The sequence below is a fragment of the Geospiza fortis genome, unplaced genomic scaffold (assembly GCF_000277835.1).
Source record: "Geospiza fortis unplaced genomic scaffold, GeoFor_1.0 scaffold104, whole genome shotgun sequence".
NCBI classification, from domain to species: domain Eukaryota; kingdom Metazoa; phylum Chordata; class Aves; order Passeriformes; family Thraupidae; genus Geospiza; species Geospiza fortis.
This window is the reverse complement of record NW_005054325.1, coordinates 1,071,099-1,093,366: the sequence shown is the minus strand read 5'-3', so window position 1 is coordinate 1,093,366 and position 22,268 is coordinate 1,071,099. Positions and strand designations below refer to the sequence as shown.

Genomic DNA, 22,268 nt, shown 5'->3' with positions numbered 1-22,268 from the left:
TGATAAAATGCCCTGGAGAGATAATATGAAATTGCTTTGTAAGGAGTGTGAAAATTTAAGGAGAGTGAAAATAGACAAAATACAAATATAAGCAGTGTTTGATATATGGGTTTCACCGCTTGTTTTCAGTTTTATTTAGCTTTGAACTTGCAGCTAACTTAAAACTAGTGTTGCTCCTTACCAAATTGTGGTAAGTTTTGAGTTTTGGTATGCAGTGATGGTGAATAACTCATGCCCAAACCCACATGAACCATTCACAGTGGAACCTAAACCTACAACAAAGTGAGTGGGTTTGCTCTAGGGTGGGGCATCTCCTGGGACAGTGGGCCTTGCGCACATTTCTCCCTCCTATAGTTGCTGCATCTTCCCTTCCCTTGGGACAAAACTTCGCCACTAACCCCTGTAAGAGAACTGGTTTTGTGAGACTCATTTCCCAATGTCAGGTGGCAGCCACAAGTGAGACGTTGTCTGGGGACTCCACAGCAGTGGGAACCATGAGTAGCTTCTACAGGAGATGGTGCGGGTGAGGTCAGGGTCTGCTTCCTCCGCATCCTGTGGCAGAAATAACTCTTGTCATCAGAGCAGCCACTGTAATGTGGATGAGGTTCAACCCAGGCCCAAGAGCTTCAATGAGATTTTTGTGTGATTATAACAAGAATTTGACACACATGGTGAGCTGCTAATCATGTATATGTGATCTGTCTCCATGCTGTCCCAGGAGGTATTTACCAGCATAAAAATCAGCTAATGAGGTCACAAGCAGCAGGCTGCTGCTCCATGGGAGTTGTCCAAGGAAGCATGGGGATGGGTGAGCTATGTCCTTTCCTCTGCAAACTGTCAGTTTTGCATCCCTTAGTACTGTGAACAGGCATCAAGTTCATTGTGTTTTTCTGCTGAACACTGCAGCAGAATTTATGCAAAGTTTTCTGTAGATGTAGCAGGACTACTCAAAAGCTCAGTCCATCTGAAGTGCCTCAGGTCCTTTAGGATAATGAGACGTTTTGTGAGTGCACCTTTTTATTGTACCAATATTACATTACAGGAAAAATGGAAGGGGGGAACTTAACGCATAGCACCTGTCACAGGTTCTCTCCTTGAAATTAGGTTCTCCTGCTTATAAAACTTTAATTGATTCCTAGCAGTTTATGTGCGTGGCGCTCAGTGGGCGTTTTCTGTTCTCTTGCCAGCTCCATGGTTACTTAGAAAGCGAGCCGCTCACGCTGCAGCTGTTCATTGGGACTGCAGACGACCGCCTGCTGCGACCCCATGCCTTCTACCAGGTTCACCGCATCACCGGCAAGACAGTTTCCACCACCAGCCATGAAACAATACTTTCCAACACCAAAGTCCTGGAAATCCCTCTTCTTCCAGAGAACAACATGAGAGCAATGTAAGACCAAGGCACCATGTCTGACTCCTAGCAGTTTCGTCTTGGTCAACTCACTTAATTTCTTTGGGGTTTGTTCCTTTCTTTCTGTACACAATTTTCCTTTCCCTATCTTCTTTTTTTCTTTCCCTGCATTTCTCTCTGTAATAGTAGGTTTCCACAACGTTGCTGAGACAAATTGCCGCTAATCAGCTTAACAGCAGAATGAACTGCACAAATATTTATGACAACTGATTTACTTTCATTCTAGAGTTTCAGCCAATGTGCTTATTTGCCATTTAAAATAAGTATCTCGGTTACTGAGCTGTAAATATCTCCTACCTCAGCTCCTGCATTTAGTTTCTAAATATGACACCTGTTGCTCCTATACGCACTAGCACAAGGAACAGAGCTGATTAAAATTTATCTTTGGATGTCAAAGGAAACTCTTAGAGAGCATTTCCAAGTACCCTCGTGGTTTTTCTGAGACGAATGAAACCACTCATTTCTCACATAATAAAACTCAGCATTTTTCATGGCACTTGCTTACAAGCAAATCTTCCAGAACTAAGAAGGGTTACCTCTGAGAACCTGTATTCAAAGTTGATGCAGTTTACAGACTGAGTTGTTAAACTGGGCTAAGTTTAGTGCTATGCAGAAAAGCAGGCATGGTTGTCTTAGGATATCTGGGTGATAATTAAGTGCCCTGTAGGTCCCTTAAGCATATGTAAACCGTTATAGGATGGTATATAAAGGTTAAAATAGTATTCTATGTAAGTGATATACAGCAAACCTTTCACACTATTTTATCCTATCCTCTCTGGACCCCTCCCTCAAATCAGCCTACTCCCTGAGTTGTCTCCTCCCTTCATTCAAATTATCCTAACCATTATCTGAGGTGTCTGCCTTGGGAGGAATTTCTGTGTGCTTGTGTGCAAGTACAGCTCTTGGTGTGTGTATAAATGTAAATGTATTCATATTTACATATGGATGCATGCACCTTTGTGTGCGTATATATAGAAAGATAGAAAGTAAGCAAGAAATCCTGACCTCCACCAAACCAAATACCACAGGAAAATCACAATTTCACTCCTTGTTTTTCATACAGTTTGCCTTGCCTTAACGAAGTGGAAAATGCTGTCAGACACCTAAAGTCCTTCCACACATAGTGGTTATTAGAAGCTGTTTTGCAGTGTCATGTCCAACATGCCCTGGAGTGCCTCATGTAAATAGAAGAGCCAGAATATGTTTAGCTGCATTGCCAGCTGGGCTTAGAGTAATCACTCAAGACCTGAGGATCTCTCTCAGTGCATTGTGTTAAAAGTCACGACAAGCCTTCAGAATTATTGGCCCTGTTTGCTGCCATTGTATGTTAGTGGGGCTGAATTGGAGTTAAGGAAATTTCACCAATTTGTACCCACACAGTATTTATCTGGCACTTTATTTATCCAGTTTGAATCAAGTTTTTGGCCATCTAGGAACTTTATTACCATTTCATTCATCTTTCTTCCTAAAATAAAGGTAAGTTACACAGTTTGGGAGCCAAGCTGAATATTTTTGTGGCATGTGTGCCAGACTGTGGTACAGCTCACTCAAGAATTACAAACTATGCTTTGGCATATATAGGCCTTACATGTCAGTAGTCTAAAACCTCATGTAGCACTACCAATTAATTGAAATTTGGAGCCAAGGACTTTCCTCACACTTCATGTGTTCAGGCCCTGATTCAGTGAAGCACCAGAGCTCATCTGCCCATTTAAACTTTTGCCCATTTAGCTGTTCCTATTGACTTGAGATTTCAATGTCCATGACTTTACAAGCTTGAATTTAAATACCTTTTCCTCTCTGAACATTTGGATATAAGTTGTACATCAATAATTATTCCATTTACAAGTGTTGCTGTAGGAGAGACAAAATGGTGAAATGCACCATTTCTTCCATAACTTATGGATCTTTGCATAGAATTTTGACATAGATACAAATACTCTGTATTCTTATGCAGACTATAAGAATTCTTATGTAATTCTTATATAATTCTTATGGCTTCATCTGCTAATAAGCATTGTTGGGGATCTTTAATACTTTCATTAGTTTCTTTGATCGTATCAGCAAGGGCATTTTTTAAATTCTGAAATCCATACTTGAGAAAAAATGCAGATCAAAACTGTGCTGCCATAGTGCTTATTTGCAGTTTGCTTCAGAAGAAGAGCTTCAAAGGTCTAGAGGGGGAATTAAACTCTCTAAATGCAAAATAAAATTAACTATGCATACTCAATGTAATAAAATGCATGCCAGAGACCAGTACCCAGAAGAAATTGCCATGTAGTCTTTGTAGTCATGGCCAAGGCAGAGGTATTTTTGCAGTGCGTTTTTGAGTGCATATGTTTATATGTCTTTTGCTCTGGGAGCTTCTTCTGTTGAAATATTCTTTGACAAAAATCCTGGCTCATAAACTCATCCAGGAGAAAACCAAAGTTAAAAAACTAAAGAAGACAGTGAGGCCAGAAATTGTAGTAGTTATATCTGATGAAAAGCACGTTTTTCCGTAATGTGAGGAGAGGACTCTGAGTTTAGTTTTTTTCATGCAGAGCTTCAGCTCAGCGCTAAGCTTGGGAGTATTTCCAACTCATTGAAATACAAACAAACTGACAGTAGAACTGACCTCAGGGAGAGCTTTTTTGCTCATTAATAAGAATTTCAGGACTTCACCCTAGATTGAAAATCTTGTCAGATTTTGGTCTAAATTAGTTGTAACAAGTAAAATTTTAAGTAGCCTGGCATTCTAGGTTAGTAACAGTTTCTGCACTTCTGTCGCATCCCACTGGCTTTTTTAGTCTTGCTGTTTCTTTGGGCTTTGGTTTATCTTTAACTACAATCCTTATAGGATGTGTTGAGGAGGAAGGGTCCTTTAGATTTTCTTCCTCTGAGAACTGAGGGAGCATCCTAAATTTGTGTTCTTTACAGCAGCCACTACCTGCTGCTACCAATAGCCCCAGCTCAACCTCTTGGGAGTGCAAGTACTAAACAAAGTCTGCTGCGCTCAGCCTGGTCATTGGACTGTGCCTGATGCAGTATTTTAAGAAAAGCATGCAGGAGAGAGATAAGATATGCATGCTCGTGTCTTCCTGAAGTCTTCTTGAAGTGAATTGAATTGCCCTGTGTTTCCTTTTGGATAGCATCGACTGTGCTGGGATATTAAAGCTCCGAAACTCTGACATCGAGCTGCGCAAGGGAGAGACGGACATTGGTCGTAAGAACACGCGTGTGCGTCTGGTCTTCAGGGTTCACATCCCACAGGCCAATGGCAGGACCCTCTCCTTGCAAGTAGCCTCCAACCCCATTGAGTGCTGTAAGTAGCAACAAACATCCTCCTCTTGCTGGATATTATCAGAAAATCTTTTAATCAATAAGGTTGAAAAAGATGTCTAAGATCACTGTTAACTCAGCACTGCCATGTCCACACACCTTTTGAACAGTTTTTAACTTTTCTGCCCCATGTGCATTCTGTCCACACCAACATGCTCTACATTGGTTTTGCTTTACCTGTCTAGTTAGTGAACTTAAATCTGCTTTCCAAAAGTACATGGTTTACATTGAGAACAGAATATCTGTGTCTTAGGAAAAAATGTGTAGCTTTGTGCATTGAGTGTTGTAGAAAAACACACACAAGTAAAGAACATTTAAACTAATAGTAGACCTGGGAGGGACAGGGTCTTTGGTTTTGGTGACTTCTTATCATAAAGGTAACTGCTGTAGAAGTTTCGGAAAACATCTCTCATGTCCTGTTCACTCTGTTTCCCCATCATAAAGCAAAAAATCAGGAAACAAAACCCCAGCCCCTTTGATAAGGAGCTAGCAATATCCTAGAACTGACACACTGGCCTGCAGCTTCAGAAAACCTCCAGAAGCCAGGTTTCTGCACTGGGGTCTCTTTAAAGGAACAGCCTGTATTTTATCAGATACACTGGGACACCCTTCAAAGATACCTATATAATTTTTGCTCTCTAAGCCTCATCAGCCTCCCCCAGACAAAACGAAATGTATCTGCGTTGTGTAGCTTTAATAGTTCAGCATAAGTGGTGGAAGCTGAATTTCAGTCTAACTCCCAATACTACTTTTATTGTCTGGATGGACTGAAACAATTTTTTAAGATTTTGTTGAATTCCATTCACAAAGTGGATCTTTTTGATGCTGACAGAGTAAGGGGGGACACCTGACATCTGGCAGGTATGCGAGGGGTGGGCTCTGGCAGAGGGGGGAATGGGGAGGAAGGCCTGACCATTCCTAGCTCCATTCATGCTGGAGGACAAAGCAAAAAATGGGAGTCATGCTTTCATCCTGCAGTTGTTTATTAGAGCTTTTCAGTTGCTACACAGCAAGATAAGGCACAGTTTGAATCTATCCTGAACTGGTCTGTGCAAAAGTGCCAAGCTCAAGGAACCACTAAATGTGAAGCTGGTTGGATTTGTGTCAGGGTACTGCTGCCGCTTTGAGTGTTGCATAATGAGCAAAAGCATGGCACATGCCTGCTGAAAGAAGTGTAAAACAGGAGAAAAAATAAGTTCTAGTGATATTTCCAGCACAGGTTGTGGAATAAGTTGGTGCCAAAAACTTCATACATTTCTTAGTGCATGTGACACCAGAAGGATCCATATAATCTGGATAAAATGTCGCGTTGTCCCTTGAAGCAGCACTCTCTTCACGTCCCACAGCTGAGGGGGGATAAAATTTGTGCCACAAGAATACCAGATTCAGTTTACATGATCCTGTGTGCTTGGGCCCTAAGGTTCATTTGGAAATATTCTTTCTAAAGTGTGAGCTGCTGCTGGATCACAAGGGCCGTGTCTGCTGCTGCTGCTAGAAGACAGTTTGCAGAATTGACAGTAGGGTATATGTTGACTGAAACAAATTTTGGACATGTGTGACTACCTTGTCATGTGTGCCATGTAAACACACAGCATGTAGAGTGAGAGAAAATTATTTAAAAGAAATGAATTTCCATTAAAATACACTTTCTGATATAGTACATATCAAGCTGAGTTTTAAAACACTTGTTCTTTGTGAGTCTTTTGAATCTGTACTGCTGTTTAACACTATTGTTTACAATCAAAGCACTTGAAAATGAACCATGTTTCCTGTAAACCTTGTGACCTTTCTTTGTTTCTGTATCAAACTCAGCTTATCTTATGAAGGTAAGCATGAAGTTCCTTACTAATGCAGTATTTACTTTTTTGTGTGTTCGTGGTTGCCTTTTGTTTTTTTTAATCTTCTTTATAACTCTCCAGCTCAGAGATCTGCCCAAGAACTGCCTCTGGTGGAGAAGCAAAGTACCGACAGTTTTCCTGTTACTGGAGGGAAAAAAATGGTACTGACTGGTCATAACTTTTTGCAAGACTCCAAAGTCATCTTTGTGGAGAAAGCACCAGGTATGTCTTTTCAATCTAGACTCCAATCTGCCTTCCTCCCCACAGTGTTTGTGTCAAATGATGAAAGCACAAATATGGTAATGACATTTTCTTCTGCACATAATATGTTTTCCATGTCACTGGGCAAAGCTGTGGAAAGGATCTGAGCCATGCCTAATGCTGAGGTTTCACACTGTGACAACTGTAGTTACAGGTAGACAATAGAGACATTGAAAGTCAACCTTTGGCATTTGTTTATTGTAGCAAATCATGAGTTTAGCAGGCAGGACCTGTGAGAGGGGTTGGAAATCTCTGGTGCCACGTCCCCCTAAAGCCTGCAGTACAGTGCATCTTCTTAAACATTTGTGTAATTTGTGCTGCTGCAGGTGTGTGTGCACCTGTGTCTCCTGTGGCATTTACAAGGTGCTGGCTGAGGAGGACTTGGAGCACATGCATTCATTTGAAGGACAGGTTTACCTTGAGGACTGGGGGAAGGACTGAACACAACTTCCCCTCGCCGAGCACTGCTCCTGCAGTGCTGTGGTGGTGGGACTGGTTCTCCTGGAGAAGAGTCGCAGGCCAGGCTGAAACAGCGAAAATGGCATGGAGTGGGAGCTGGGGCTGGGGCAGGATGTGCCTGCAGGAGCGGTGGATCACAGAGTGACAGTGCCTAATGGGTGTGAATGCCCCCCACAGGAATAAGCGGTGGCAGTGGAGCTGGGAGTCAAAGTCAGCCCTGAAACGAGACTGCTAAGGATAGTTCTGAGTCTTGTTTTGGAAAGGGTTTCCCTGGCGCTGGCACAAGCTATGAATTCCTCAGCTGCCGGCTGAGCCCCCCACCCCCACGACGAACTTAAAACAATCTTGGGCACTCCTCAGGCCGCTGCACCAGCTTTGACACTGCGCCTGTTTAACCCTTTATGCCCACGAGGTTCCCACGCTGCTCTCCTGCCCGCGGCCCCTATAGCACCACAGGAACTTGGGCCATGGGTCCGGACGGGAGGGAGAGCAGGGGAGGCTCTGGAGGCAAAGACACCCAAGTCTTCAGTCTTAGCAAGCTCAGGACAAAAGCAGAAGACTCCCCTGAAATTCCCCAAAAGAATCTGAGTTCATGAAGTTTAAGTTGCCAAAAGTGCCCGGGCAGAGATAATGCTTTGGGTTTTTGGGGAGGGCCAGTTGGCACATGTCTCTGAACCCCAAGCACTGCAGCACACACAGTGGGGATGTGGCTGTGACATCAGCAGAAACATCCTTTTTATTTCATAAGAAAGTGTAAAAAAAATAGGAAAAATGTGGTATTGCAATTGAAAAAAAACTGAATTCTGTTCTCTGTGTTCTCCCCACGGGAGAAGAAAGTTAATGTCTACTTTACTTTAAACTTCCTTTGCTGCACAGAACTGGGTTAGTGTGACATGTCAGGAGTCCTTGATCTGTCTCATTACAAGAAGGAAACCACATTAAAGGGTGCATTCCTTAATACTTATTTCCTTTCCTCTTCTCTTTTTGAGTTGGAAAATTTTAAGTATAGCTTTTCGAAGGATTGTGATTGTGTTGCTGTTTGCTGTGTGTGTTACCACAGCGTGGATCTGAACACTGTTTCCCTACTCCTATATTCCCATACTACATTAGGTACACTAAAAGCAGGATATTCACTGTATAGCTTTCAATTACAGAATTTAAGGTTCTGCCTTTCTTTAGTAGTCTCACTGTGCATTTTTTGCAGTTGCAGGGCAGTACAGCCTGCAGGGGCTGAGCCCTTAGAGTCAAGAGTGTAGTATCTCCAGGAGCTGCAATAATTGTGTCAGTAGAAATGACACACAAAAAGCAAAGCTGCAGGCTAATCTGGGCTGAGCAATTTTTAAGGCTTCCATGGTTTGTGTGCTATGCTGCCTCACACAGCTCAATGCATCAGAAGCAAACAAGAGCAATGTATCATTACCTTAGTGGCAGACTGCTCTGGCTGGATTTTTGAACAGTCACTGTATTTAATGTCAAATGAACAAGCATTAGCAGCCTTCACTTTTGTAAATCAGCATGGGGTGTTTCTTTCCCTTTCAGCTCTTGAACATCAGTGAAAGTAGGTCAAGAGAAGGAACACCAGCATAGTTTCTCTTAGAGCACTGGTTATGAACCTCTGTGATTAGCTGGAGACATTCATTAGTTTTGCTGCTGTTACCACTTTTGTTTTTGAATTTAGAATGTTAATCACGTTCCTAGTAGGTAGCAGCCAAACACAGCTATTACAGAGTAATAGATCAAAGTAATAGATCCTTGTGCTCATAAAGAGAATGTATCTTTTGTATAAAATTTAAATATTGTACTGTGTCAACTTATGTCTTCAGTCCTTACTCAGGCAGAGTCCCCAAGCTGGGAGGCAGTCTCCTGGAGCTTGTCTAGTTCCTCCTAGTCTGCATACTTAATTGGATAACGAAAGGAGTTTGAGAACACTTTTTGTTTGCCTTTTTTTTTCCCCAGCTTTCCCCAAGTCTGCTGAGTGAATTGTGGTCTGCTGAATGTTTTTCCAAGCATGAGTCCCAAGCTTTCAGTCTTCAGGGCTAGCCCTCAGCTGTTGTAGTCTCTGGAGGAATGGCATTATCCTGGCTTCCTTTGGTGGGGGAGTCAGTCTGAGCAGTGACTCATACGAGAGGGAATTCCTGAAGAATGATCAAATCAATCTTTCTGCCGGGGCAGCAGTGGCTTCCTGCTTTTAGCTTAACCCCTTGCAAGCTGCTGTTCAGCCAAGTGTATGAAACAGAGCAAAACAAACTTTGCAGCCCTGCGACTGTGTCTCACACAGGGAAAATGAGGTATCCAGGGGGTGAAGTCATGGCACATTGAAAGGACCACAGGAGAACCACTGTGAGGACCTTCTCTGGAAGGACAACCCCTCATGGTGGAGTCAGGCAGAAGGCGCCCCTTTGAATAAATAGTGACTGTTCAGAAGTGCACTAAAATTTGCTCAAGATTCCACAGTACCATAAAAAAGTTCTTACATGTTGATCTGAGGCTTTATTTTGCCAGATTTTGGGCAATATTCTGTTGCTTGCACATCAGACCATATTTTCCAGTGATGAGCAATGGTATAAAATGTCAAAGAAACCTAGTAGTACTGAAAATCTGAATGTTAAATGTACTTCGAGAGGTTCAATTCAATTCAAATTCTGAATTCTTTTAAATTCAGAACTTCCTTAGACTGGAGGAGTCCCACAATGACTTTGATGCTTAAAAATTACACTAGTAATTTTTTTTTAATCTCCTTTCACTTTCTGTCTCTGTAGTCATATGTTTCTCTTCCTGAGGTTCAAAAGTGTCTTGTGCATGTCATAGTTGTTGAGTGCCATGTGGAGGGTGGCCAACACCCATCTGTTTGTCACCAGAAGAATCAGTACTTTGTAAAATATTGAAAATATTGCAACTCCTTACTGGCCAGGTCGCTTGATGTCTATAGGCTGGGGGTTGCTGTGGCAGTAAGGTGTGCATTTTAGTTACAAAAGTAGGTGAAATTAAATTGGTGTTTGTCAACTATGGCAGGAAGTGTTCTAAGAGTGAAAATGTTTCCTGTTAACATGTGCATCTGCATGGATCATGATCTGGAATTATAACAAAAGACTGATTTAGTTACTTGAAATTTTAAAACTTTTTATTTCATTTGTAGATTATAAATGTACCAAGCAACAAAAGTCTTGAGAGGTTCAGAAAAAGCAGAGATGCTTGAAGAGTGTGTTTTAGGGATTGCATATCTATCAGCAACCTTTTTTTGATAACTCTTTCGGCAAACACTCTTTTCAAAGCTATTTTTTTAAAGGTAATAAGTTATTAAACACAAAGCAGCACAAAACCCTAACTAACCAAAACGACCAGATGCTGGCTCTCAGTATATCAGATTATGATCAGTGATCTATAAAACTGTTCACTGCACTGAAACAATCCCGGTTTTCATCCCTCTGTCCACAAAAGGTATCTTGTAACTGATGAAAGAAAGCTCAGTGATGAGACACAAACCCAGTATCCCAAGGGATAATGCACAGGATAATTATGGGTACGTTATGGTAAATTATGGATTATAGTTCCTGGCATGCTGTAGAATATTTTGGGATAAAAAGAGTGTTTTGGGGGTTAGAAAAAGTCTCATATTTAGATCTGAAATAGTTAATCTACCCTGAAAATCCCTCCTTGCTCAAAAATCGCTCCTCGCTCCTATAGCTTTTAACACTGGAACTAGCTCAAGTATTTCCAGACTTCACAGATTTGGCAAAGTCTAGACATACCTAAAAGATCAGGTTAAACTGACAAAATCTTTATAATCAATTTGTGACCTATGGGCAGAAATGGTCATTGGATGTATTATTATTATTAATTATCATAGGGTTGAGTTGCCACTAGTTAAGTCAGAGCTCCAAACCCATTTCTTTTGTTTTGTGCTTAGTGACGAGAACTCAGGGCAAAGGTTGTAAAGAGTGAAAAGGCAGAAATGTAACACCCAACTTCACTATGGGATTAGTTTCTCAAATAACACTGACTTTGGTACTTTGACTCTGGGATGTTAATGTTGAGGGCCATTTTGTCCTGGTCAAAGGCCATGTTTAATCTTCCCTGTAACAAATGCCCCTCCCTGAAGACACATCACTCTCTTTGATGGACATTTGTAGTGTTCATATTATCTCTAAGTAACTCCAGACTTAGAGACTTCAGTGGTTTTGAACAACTTGTTAATTACTCAGACTTCAGCAATAATCCTGGCACCTACACAGTTCTGTAACCTAATTGCATAATATCCTCAGCTATTGCACCCAAAGTCTTTGACACTCAAAGTTCCTGAAAGATGGTAAAATAAATAATGTGTAAACAACATTTCTTCCAGGGATTTTTCTTTTTGAATATTCTCAAACAATTAGGAAGCTTTTCAGATTTAGTTATTGCTTGAAATTCTTCATTCTGCTGTTGTTTTTATTTTATTAAATGGATTTTTCTGTCAAAACTGTTCCTCCTCCTTGCTGAGCAGGTTTTGCTCTTAGAACATGAAGGTGTTGATGTGCAGTAGTTATAACTAGAGCAGATGAAAGATAACTGGGTGAAATCACTAATACAATTTTTTAAAATATAGTTATGCCAAAGGAAATCATAACTTTCTGTGAGTATTTCAGATCGGAAAACGTAACAGTTTGCCTTCTGTTAGATGTGTGGTCAAGCTCAGTCAGCTGAATTTTTACACAAGAAAAATGTGATACAGAAAAGAAGGAAGCTGGATGAATGTAACTGTCCACTCTAGCACTTCACAGGTTTTTTGTTCCTCTCAAATTTCTCTGTCTCTGGCAAAAACTAGAATCAATCAATTGCTGCCTTAAGGTACAATTGTCAGTTTTAGAAATTCAGTTCTGTTTCCCACATGTGTGAGCAGGATTTACCTTGTGATGTGGCAGGTAATTCAAACACAGTCCTTTAGCTTCAGCAAAACTTACAAAAAGTTCTGGAAAGTGATATGTTGACAAGATATTTGAGTGGCATGTGAATGGAACGGATGTGTTGAGGAAGCATGTGGGCTTTTTGGTTTGACTCAGATACACTGTGGAGCTCAGGGTTTGGAGTCTGTTTTGACGTGATGTGATGGTATGGTGAGATGGGTGACCTGAGTCTTGGCAGAGCTTCACGTGGTAAAAGATCTCACATTCTCAGAGATCTTTCCATTGCTCTTTCCATTGCCAGTAGCAGTTTGGGGGGCAACTGGCCAAAAAGGGGTCATGTTTCACACCAGTAATCATACTGTAGCTCACGTAATAAATAAGCAAGTGGCAAAACTCTCCTTCCCCCTCTAGTCAGATAGGCAGATACTACTTAATTTTGTCTTTATCTGTCTGTTTATCCAAGTTCAGGACACATGTTCCAGTTGGCAGTGTGCAATTGCATGCTGACTCATGCGCAGTGAGGTTAGAAATTTGGGAAACTAGATAAACTGGAAACTTCAAAGGCATACAAGTTGGGAGCATGGAGTTCATGTGAAGGTCACTTGAACCTAGATCCTAGAGATGTATTGATAGCTGAAGGGGTTTCTGGCCGCTGCCCAGAAACAGATATCCTTAGGCAAATTGTGTCATCAGATGCTGGAGTCATTTGATGGTGGAACCCTTTCACGCGCACAGAGGAGTAGTGATGCAGCTTGTAGGAAATGTCAGCACGTTTCAGTTTTTCCTGGCTGTTTAGTCTAGGGAATGGTGAAGACAGAGTGGGACAGCAGCCATACACATGAGATGGTGTCAGCAGCAGCAAGTCTCATCCAGGGTGTTGCTCTCACTGTGAAGAATGAGATCAATCAATCACAGATACTTACTGTGGACAACAAAGAAATAAGGAATAACCACATGGTCTCAAAAGTCACTTGTCAGAGTAATCCTGTAAATTTTTTATTATTATAGAAAATGTGGCTGAATGCTTCAAGTTCATTCTTTCATGTCTTCCAGACTAAGTGGCTTCAAGCAGCTGTATCTGTGCAATCAAAGCTCTAAGCTTTGTCGCTGAACTTTTACAACTAGCACAAGATTTCACATAGTTTTTACTGTTACTGTTCCAGTAGGACTGTCTGTCCAAACACACAGGAATTCACAGCCCTTACAAGAAATCTGAGAGTCTAATGAAGTGAACAGTGCCTGAAGACAGTGGAGGAAAGAAGTATGGTAGATTGACCTTAGCTGACTGCCAGGTGCCCACCAAATGGGTCTCTCACTCCTCCTCCTTAACAGGACTGGGGGGAGAAAATAAGGTGAAAAATCTCATGGGTCAAAGTAGAGACAGGGAGATGGCATATCAGTTACTGTCACAGGCAAAATGGGTTCCACTTGGGGGAAGCAAGTTATTGTCAATTAAAAATAGAGTAGGATGGTGAAAAACAAAGGTAAAACTGAAAACCACCTTTACCCCTGCCTCACTTCCCAAGCTCCACTACACTCCTTCATTCCTGACTTCTGTGTCTTTTCCCTGAGTGGCACAGAGGATCAGGGAATGGAGGCTTTGGTCAGTCCATAACAGCTCCTCTTTACCATTGCTTCCTTCCCGTTCTGTTCCCTTGCTCTGATGTGGGGTCCTCCCATGGAAGACAGTCCTTCATGTACTGCTTCAGCATGAGTCTTCTCCACGAGGTTCTGTCCTTCAGGAAGAGCCTGCTTCAGCCCTGCAGCCATCGTTCCTGTGAGAAAACTTGCTTCTGCCTGGGCTCCCCTTCATGGGCTGCAGCTCCTGCCAGGAGCGTGGGCTCTGACTGGCTGCATGTGGATCTCTGCTCTCACGTGGTTGTCTCCATGGGCTGTGGGAGCACAGCTGCCTCACCATGGTCTTCCCCACAGGCTGCAGGAGAATCTCTGTTCTGACTACTGGAGCACCTTCTCCCCCTGCTTCACTGTTGAGGGGTGTGCAGGGGTGTTCCTCTCACTTATTCTCACTCCTGTCTCACAGCTGCTGCAGGTTTTTTTCCCTTCTTAAGTATGTTGGCAGGGAGGTTCCACCAGCTTTGTTGATGGGCTCAGGTTTGGCCAGCTCAGGGTCCGTCTTGGAGCCATCAGGAACTGATTCTGTCAGACATGGGGGCAGCTTCTGGAATCTTCTCCACCCCTGCAGCACAGCCACTAGCCAGACCTTGCTACATAAACCAATACAAGGGGATGCCTTCAAAGTTGTTTGTTTTTGGAGGGAATGCCTACCTCTTTTGGAAAATGCCAACTTGTCTCTTTTTGCTTTCCTGACATCATTAAGAATTGGTTTGTGTCTCAGATGGGTAGCACAGGAAATTTGGAGAGAGCTGAGGGAAGAGGAGCATGTTCCTTTTAGGTCTGCTAAGGAAGTAAGATTACACCTTCAATGTGGAAGAAAATACAATGACATTTAAGACAGGAATAGAGAGATAGATTGTTTCCAAAGTGTGCCTTGTTGCTGGGATGCTGATGTCAAGGCAGAAAACCAAAGGATAGCAGGAGGGACCTCTAAGATTGAGCCTGACCTTCTTGGACAAGAGAAACAAGAAAAGGGACATGAGGGGGACAATGAGATGGAAAAAAAATGCTCTTCAAAAGTATCTGCCAAAAGTCACAAGGAGTTGTCATAACGAGAAGTTTCTGGAAGTTGAAAAGTTGCGGTCATACAGTTGAAGTGTTTGTATCTCAAAAAATAATGAAGAAGGAAGATTTAAAAGCACTTGGATCAAATTTACATTTTAAGATGAGAAATAACTAGAAGTGGCTATAGTACAGGTGGTGTTGTTGGCATCCAGCACAGAAGTAGAGGAAAATAATTGTTCATGGAAGAAAAATTTGGAACTTGATTTAAACTGGCTGTGAGGCTCGTTGCTCCAATAGTCTGAGAAAATATGAGACAGATTAGACAGAAGAAGATGGACCAGGAATATTTTACTCAGTTTCAGCTGCAGAGTCACAGGTTCAGCCTACTAGAGTTTCCCAGAGGAAAGTAAAATTCTGAAGACAAGGAGATGACGTGAATGTAATCAAAACCAGAGTGAAGTGCTGTCATGACTGCTGGTGGGTGGCTGTGCTGGGTGTGCTTTGCTTGACCTGCCTGCTCCAGAGAGATTTTTCAGGGATGTCAAGCTGCAGTTTTACTTGGAAGTTGTGTGTCTTAGACCTGGAATTACTTAAAGTTATTAAATAAAACCCTCAGACCAACGATAATTTGAATAGGGGGAGGTGCCAGAGAGCACAAATTGCACAACCAGCTTCCATTCTGCTGAAAATAGTATCTGGCAGGTCTTTCCAATGGTTTTGGCTCAAAACAAACCTCGATCTGTCAGTTGTCAGCACTTTGCCTCCTTTTAATTACCTGGACTAAAATTACAGTTCATTTGCAAACACTGAAACTCAGAATAATTGCGTCTGTTAGACAGACTGTGGTAAAAGGCAGCTAAAAAGGCCTCACCATTCAGGCAAAGTGAGTCCCTCAGCTCTTGGCTTGCCCAGCTGAGCAACCAGAGAGGAAGCGCGTGCCTGGCACTGACTCCAAAGTACAGTAAGATCCATTTTGTGCTGGATTTTGACACCTGCTCGCTGCATGACATTGGTATTGTTAATTCAAGGTAAAGAAGGGAGAAAAAGTAACTCAAGAGTATCGTATTGACGGCAAACTGACCTAAGTCTACATGGCACTCAGCTCAATACTGCAAAAATGTATAGCTGAAGGAGCGGACAAAATACATATGCTGCAAAAATGCTTATGAGAAGACACCAAAAAATACAGCACCTCTGATGTGGAAACAAAAATAGGTCAGTAATGCCCTGCCGCACGTGGACAGAGGCATGCCAGAAGGCATGCCAGGGATGGGGAGCAAAGCTGTGGGGAAGTCTCTGTAGTAGCACAGTCGGCTGTGAGGAGGGCAGAAGAACATCTGGGGGACTTCCTAGCATGGAAGAGGGAAATAAAGTAAATGAAAATCAGACCAGCTGTGTGGTCTCTTAGCAAAAGTGGTGTAAGAGCAAAGAATAGAGATGAGGGTGGCTGGAGAGGCAATCAGGGACAACGTGCTGGGCAGTAGGCAGGCCATGGCACCAACTGGAGCTGCCCCAGGAAGTAGAGCTGCTCTGAAGGTGGCTCTGGGACTAGGAGGCATCTCTCTACTTGCAGGTCCCTAAGAAGCTGAGATCTCAGGAGAGCAGAGTGCCATTGAGGAGATCAAAAGAAGGGTCCTGGCCACTTGCAATTCAGATACTTGCTTTCTACTAGCACAGACTGTATTTCTGAATGTTTCATTGCTCTCTTGCCCCATCTTCCCTGTACATCCCGTGTCAGACTGCTTGGCTGGTGTTGGTTCCTCCTTAGTGCCTGACCCTTGTAAATGTCTTTAAGATGTACACCAGTGCATCGGGATAGGTATAGAATCCCACCCACTTGGTGGGATACCCTTCCCTTGCTGTTGTCCAGCTGGGGAAACATTGTTTGCAGCAATACAGCTGTAGGACCAGCTGAGAAAACTGCTTGTGGTATCCTCAAATAGAGCAGGCTGCTGCCCCTGCAAAATCTGGCAGCAGTACACCCATGCCAACCCATAAGTGCCAGCTGGTGAGGCGGTGCCAGTGGGTCACACCCAGGACTGCCCTGGGCAGTGCTGTCCTCCAAGCAACAGAGCTTGCTCCTTGCCTCTTTTGTTGCCAGTCCAACTTGCCCTTCCCCCGGAAGCTGATGGCATCTCTGCAGAGAACTGGATAACTCTTAAGTTTGAATGATGAGACTTTGCCATAGTCTTCATCCTCTTCTTTGCACAGAAACCCATCCATTCCTTCTGAACGTCTTCACAGATCAGTCCTCTCAGTGTCATGAGGGCGCTCACCTGGGGAGAAGGATAGCAGTGCAAGTTGAAAGCTTTCAAGTTCTCAGTTCCTCAGGGATTTAAATATGCATTGTTAGAGCCAAATAAGAGGGCAGACAGCCTTTGCAGAGCACCTCAAAGTGACTCTGCATTACATCTGTGCCCTGCCTGTTGTGGACATGTTAAAGTAATCTAGCCTATAACATAGGAATTATTGTTCAGGGTAATCTCACAATGCAGCAATCAAGTAGTGGGTTCCTTTGGGAGGGTAGGGCTTGTTTCACCATTTTGCTTGGAATATATGAATTTAAATACAGATTTACAGTGCAGCCAGTGCAGTCAACTGTGTTGAAGCACAGACTGGAAGAATATAAAATGTACCCTGTGTATAGGCAGTGAAATCCTAGATAATGTCTGTTCTTCTCATATCTCAAATAAACACAGGTCCACTAAAGAATATAGACTGTTTTAATCTCCTGTAGCAGAGTGGAATCACTTAAATATACCTATATGTTCCCATTATGCCCATCTCATAGCGGCAAGATTTAAGTGGTTGCCAGATGTTATACCCTCCTGAGTTTCCAAGCTTAGGGTTTTTTGCATTTGTATATTCTTCTCCCTTTCTGCAGTCCATCATTTTGGAAAGTTATGCTGGTGGTTTGATTGTTTTGAGCTTGCAAAACCCTGACACTATGGTTGCAGTTCCCTGAGACACAAAGGTAAATCCAGCCCTAGAAACCCCAGGGGATGTCTCTGGATGGGCAGTGATGTGGGGAAGATGCTACAAAAATGTCTTTGGAAAGTCTTTACAGCTCTTTGTGTTGCTCTTCCATGAGGAAAATTTGTATGCCATGGTCTACAAGGCTCTATGGGTGAATAACTGAATCTGCTAGATTTACACAACTACTTTTCAGCCCTGCTTCTGTGTTAAAACAGACCTTTACAGTGCCTTTTTATGTGGAAATCTTGTAGCTGGGTGTGGTGGGGAAGCCGCTTGGTGACTCATACTGCAGGGAATTCCCTGATGAATTAGAGTATTTTTACTTCTGGACTTGTGTGCAGTTTCCTTCAACGCTGGAGCGAGCGGCCGATAAGAGCAGGCTACAAAGGCCCATTCACCGTTCAGCTACCCTGTGTTAAAACAGGGTGTCTATGCCTTGCAGAGCTGAAAATCCACCCCCATAACATGTGGGTTCACAGCATTTTCGTCATTTACAATCCCAGGTGCTTCGAGTTTCACAGCGACGAAGAAAACAAGGCAGAAGCGGATGGTGGTGAAGCACACACGGAGCAGGGATGGCTATAAATAACAGGGATGGGTCTGTAAATGTCAGGCTTCCTGACCAACCTGGTGTCTTAGCTGGCAGTAGTGCTGATGGCCACCTGTCAGCACAACCTTCAGCCTGTGCAGGACGGGTGAGAGCAGCTTCTCCTTCCCCCAGCACTGCTGCTGTCTCTTTGGAGGAGGAGGGATTTGAGGGTGATTCATCTAGCCCGTGCGTGGTTCCCCCTTGAAGCCTTGGCTCTGTCGGGTTAATGGCTGTTGCTGCTGGTAGTGAGGGAGCAGGGCACTCCACCAGGGACTCTGCAGGGCTTCTGCCCTGCCGTTCCGTGCATGGATGTTTTGGGTTTATTTCCATTTGGTAAAAAAGCCCCTCACAAAACGTAAGACACCAATATAATACCTTGACCCAACTTTTTAGCTATATAAAGAACTGTCTTTCTCTTCAAAATATTGCACTATAAATCTTAAAAACGCCAAAACAAAGCCAGGCATTTGGTTTGGAGAAGACACTTCTTATTACTTCGTAAAAGTAAATAGTGAAATGAAAGGGAATGAAATAAGACCTTTGGAAAAGACGTTTTCTCCCTTCTCCTTCGTGCCTCCTCCTCTCCTTCCTCTCCTGACTCCATCGCCCCCCCTCTCTGTATAACAACTGCCCATTTGGGTACGGTAATTCCAGAGAGCAAACTTTAACGGGAATGCCTGAAATGTGTCTGCTTCAGCTTTGTGTTATGTCTGTAATTTGAATTATTTGCATTTTGGAAAGGTATAAATTGCTCTGGTGTACTTGGATTGGCTGGCGGCCAGGAGGGAGTTGCCTCGGGCCCAGACCAGGCGTGTTGCTGCAGATGTGGCAGGCGTACAATGGAAACTTTTGTGGGCGAGCAGCCCTCACTCCTCCAGCACACGCTGACAGGAGGCGGCATCCCGCCTGCTCGCCAGGCTCCCCGGCAGATGGGCACTGGGGCAAAACCATTTTCTCCGGCATAGATGGACTATCTTGAGACTTAGGGCTCCCACAAACCATTCCAAAGCCGTTATTCCTTTTTTTTTTCTTTTTTTCTTTTTTTAATTTCAGCTGAACTGTTTAAACCTGCAAAACATGTTTACTGTAAAAGGTTGACGTAGTGGTCTAAGGTTTCCCTCCTGGAGCTGGTCCCAGTCCGTGGGCGTTGAGATTTCCCTCTTGGTTCACCAGACGTAATATGAGGAATTGTCTTCCTTTCTTTCTTTTTCTTTTTTTTTTTTTGGTCTCTTGCTTCATAACAACTTTTGCTCCCTGTGTTTTTTTTTAAATGAAATGTCACTAGCTGTTAATGAGTTGTCTATTCCCTACTTCTTCCTTCTCTTCCCTTTCCCCTCAGTTGCCAATGGTCTGAACAGTCCCAAGGGAATTTCTTGGAGCAAAACCCATATTGTTCTTCCCAGCTTCCAAAGACAAGCCACGGCTCTGGATTTTTTATTTTTCTAATAGTTTAGATTACAGCATCTAAAATACTTCTGAACAAACTCCTTTTGTCATCATAAAAATTTTAAAAATGCATAAAGGCAGTGCTGCATGAAATAATTGAAAGAATAGCTGGAGATGGAGTCATTTTGAATTTTCCTGAAGTATCGGCAGGAAATAAAAACCAGAAACCTGAATCAGATCATTCATCTTGCAAAGCACAAATTAAACATAGCAAAAAACCTGAATTTCTGGTAATCCATTTACAAAGGCAAATTGAACACATGTTAACTACTAGTCTGGACGTCTGTAGGTTTTTAAAAAAAACAGCCCAGCAAACCCCTTCCCAAGCAGAAGTTCCTACACTTCGCAAAATGTGTGATAGTGTCAGCATTGTGTTGCTTTTATATCTGATTGGATTAATTAGGGGCAGGGAGGGAGTGCTACAGAGGCTGGAGATAAAGGAGGCTGCTCCCAGACAGGGATGTGTCCTGGCTTGCCGAATTTTGGTCAGGATTTTCTACTGACAGCCCAGGGGAAGCATCTGTTGGATAAATTGTGAAGTGATCTCCAGTCCTCTCAAGAAGCCTACTTCAATTCTGGCACTCTCCAAAGGCATCATTAAAGAGTCTCAAGCACAGTCTGGCTCCTCCTTCTCTCTCTGCAGCTGAACGTGGCAGTACCAATTAAAGGGATTCCTCTTCCAGCATCACAAGTTAAAATGTAGGAAGAAACTGAGGGTAGATCTGCTGATTGTTTTTCTATGGGAAGACCTGCCAAATTCACTGTGGTATTTGTGCTACAGCCTTCATGTTGTACTTCTTTCCATACATTTAAGAGAAAGGGGTTTTCGATATTAAAACAGTCGCCAGGGATAGTCCCTCAGCAGCATTCCTTTCACAGTAGGACAGCTGTACACAAAAATATTATTTACAGACATTTGTAATAAATCAGGCAGTTCTAAATGTGTCACCTTCATCCTGGCCATGAAAGTGAAAAGAGAAAGTGCCATTCACTCTTTTGCCTTTCAGAGGGCTGTTTTTCTAAGGCAAGCCCCACATCCATGTGATGAAGTTCAAAATAACTATTATTTGCATTTGCATGTCCCAGTGCTGCAATAAGTGTACAAAAGAGATTACATAAGTCTCCGTTTTCCCTTCATTTTGGTAACATCTGACAATGGTGGGACTCATGAAGCTGCATGTGTCTCCACTGTCCAGCTTATCCAGCAGTCTGCTTTTGGCCTTTCATTTGTGTTTTTCTAGGCCTGCAGAATGGAAACCTTGCATTCTGTATTATTTTTCTCGTTTCTTTCCTATTGAAGTCTGAAGATGCAAGGAAATTAAAGCCCAACTTGTTTTCCAGTGATTTCTGTATCAGTAATGTGCAGGAAAAATGACTAGACAAAGCCAGTTTCTTCCAAAAGACATGTTCCTAGAAAAAGTTATAGTTGTGGCTTAAATCTATGTTTGCTTGAAAACAGAAATTCGGTAGATTTGGAGGACCCAACACACCACTAAAAGCAGCTCCAGAAATGGGACTACTGTAGCTGAAAAAAACCAACTTCAAAATGGAGTCTAAAGCTGTGTTTCCAAGCCTATGGCCTTGCCTTTTGAACTAAGTAGCAGAATTATGACAAGCCAGACTATATTAAAATCAAATCCTGCATGGCTGAGTAGCTTCCTTAATGCTACCTTTCTTTATGTATTGTTTAATATTAATATTGAATATTACTTAGAGCCTAGGTAGTGTTCAAAAGGTGTCGTAAGTAGAAGTATTGTCTGAAAGTTCAGCAGATTGAGATGTAGAACAGTAGCATATTTTGTCCAGGCTAGTGGCAGAGCAAAATCCCAGTGGCTCCCCCCTATCGTGGTATCATCCACTCTGGATTGTGGTTCTTCCCTTCAGAAAAGCTGAAGGAGCTCCTGTCACAGGTGACTCAGATGGCCTCTTAGTTGGGCAACACTTTGCAATGCATTGTGAGAGCTCCTTTTCACTTATGCAGTGCCCCTTCAAAGAGATTGTTTTTGTGAAAGTTGTTCCTTTCTTGGCTTGGGAAAGGAAAAAAGGAAAGAACTAGATATCTTTTTCTTTTGTCTTTTAGATGGTCACCATGTGTGGGAAATGGAAGCCAAAACCGACAAAGAAATGTGCAAGCCAGTAAGTCTGCCTTAAATATTTTAACATCAAGATGAAAAATATATATTGCCTTCTCCAGCACTGTTACTAAAGAGGGATTTCCAAGGCTTTGGCACTGAAACAGAACAAGTACTTAGGCCTCCCCTCCTGGAAATCTTTCTTTAACGTGAGCATGGGGTAAAAAGCCTTTGCTGGAAGCTATCCCGAAAGTAGGAGAGACCATTTGGAAAATATTTTTTCATTGTCCGGGATGGGCCAGTTCCATCTGCTCATCTTTTGTCTTGCTGGGTCAGTTCTTTCCGCTGCTCCCAAAGCAATTTCTGATCATT

The 22,268-nt window shown here is 42.7% G+C and overlaps 1 protein-coding gene across 3 annotated transcripts in view; it reads left to right on the top strand.

The window, feature by feature from the left end:
- Positions 1-22,268, top strand: part of NFATC1 (nuclear factor of activated T cells 1) — a 101,475-nt gene that overhangs the window by 33,259 nt on the left and 45,948 nt on the right. For all 3 annotated transcript variants that reach the window (XM_031056971.1, XM_031056973.1, XM_031056972.1), the window contains exons 3-6: positions 1,188-1,390; positions 4,543-4,715; positions 6,652-6,792; positions 21,905-21,960. In XM_031056971.1, coding sequence (XP_030912831.1) covers positions 1,188-1,390; positions 4,543-4,715; positions 6,652-6,792; positions 21,905-21,960 — 573 coding nt within the window. The remainder of the gene's footprint in view (positions 1-1,187; positions 1,391-4,542; positions 4,716-6,651; positions 6,793-21,904; positions 21,961-22,268) is intronic.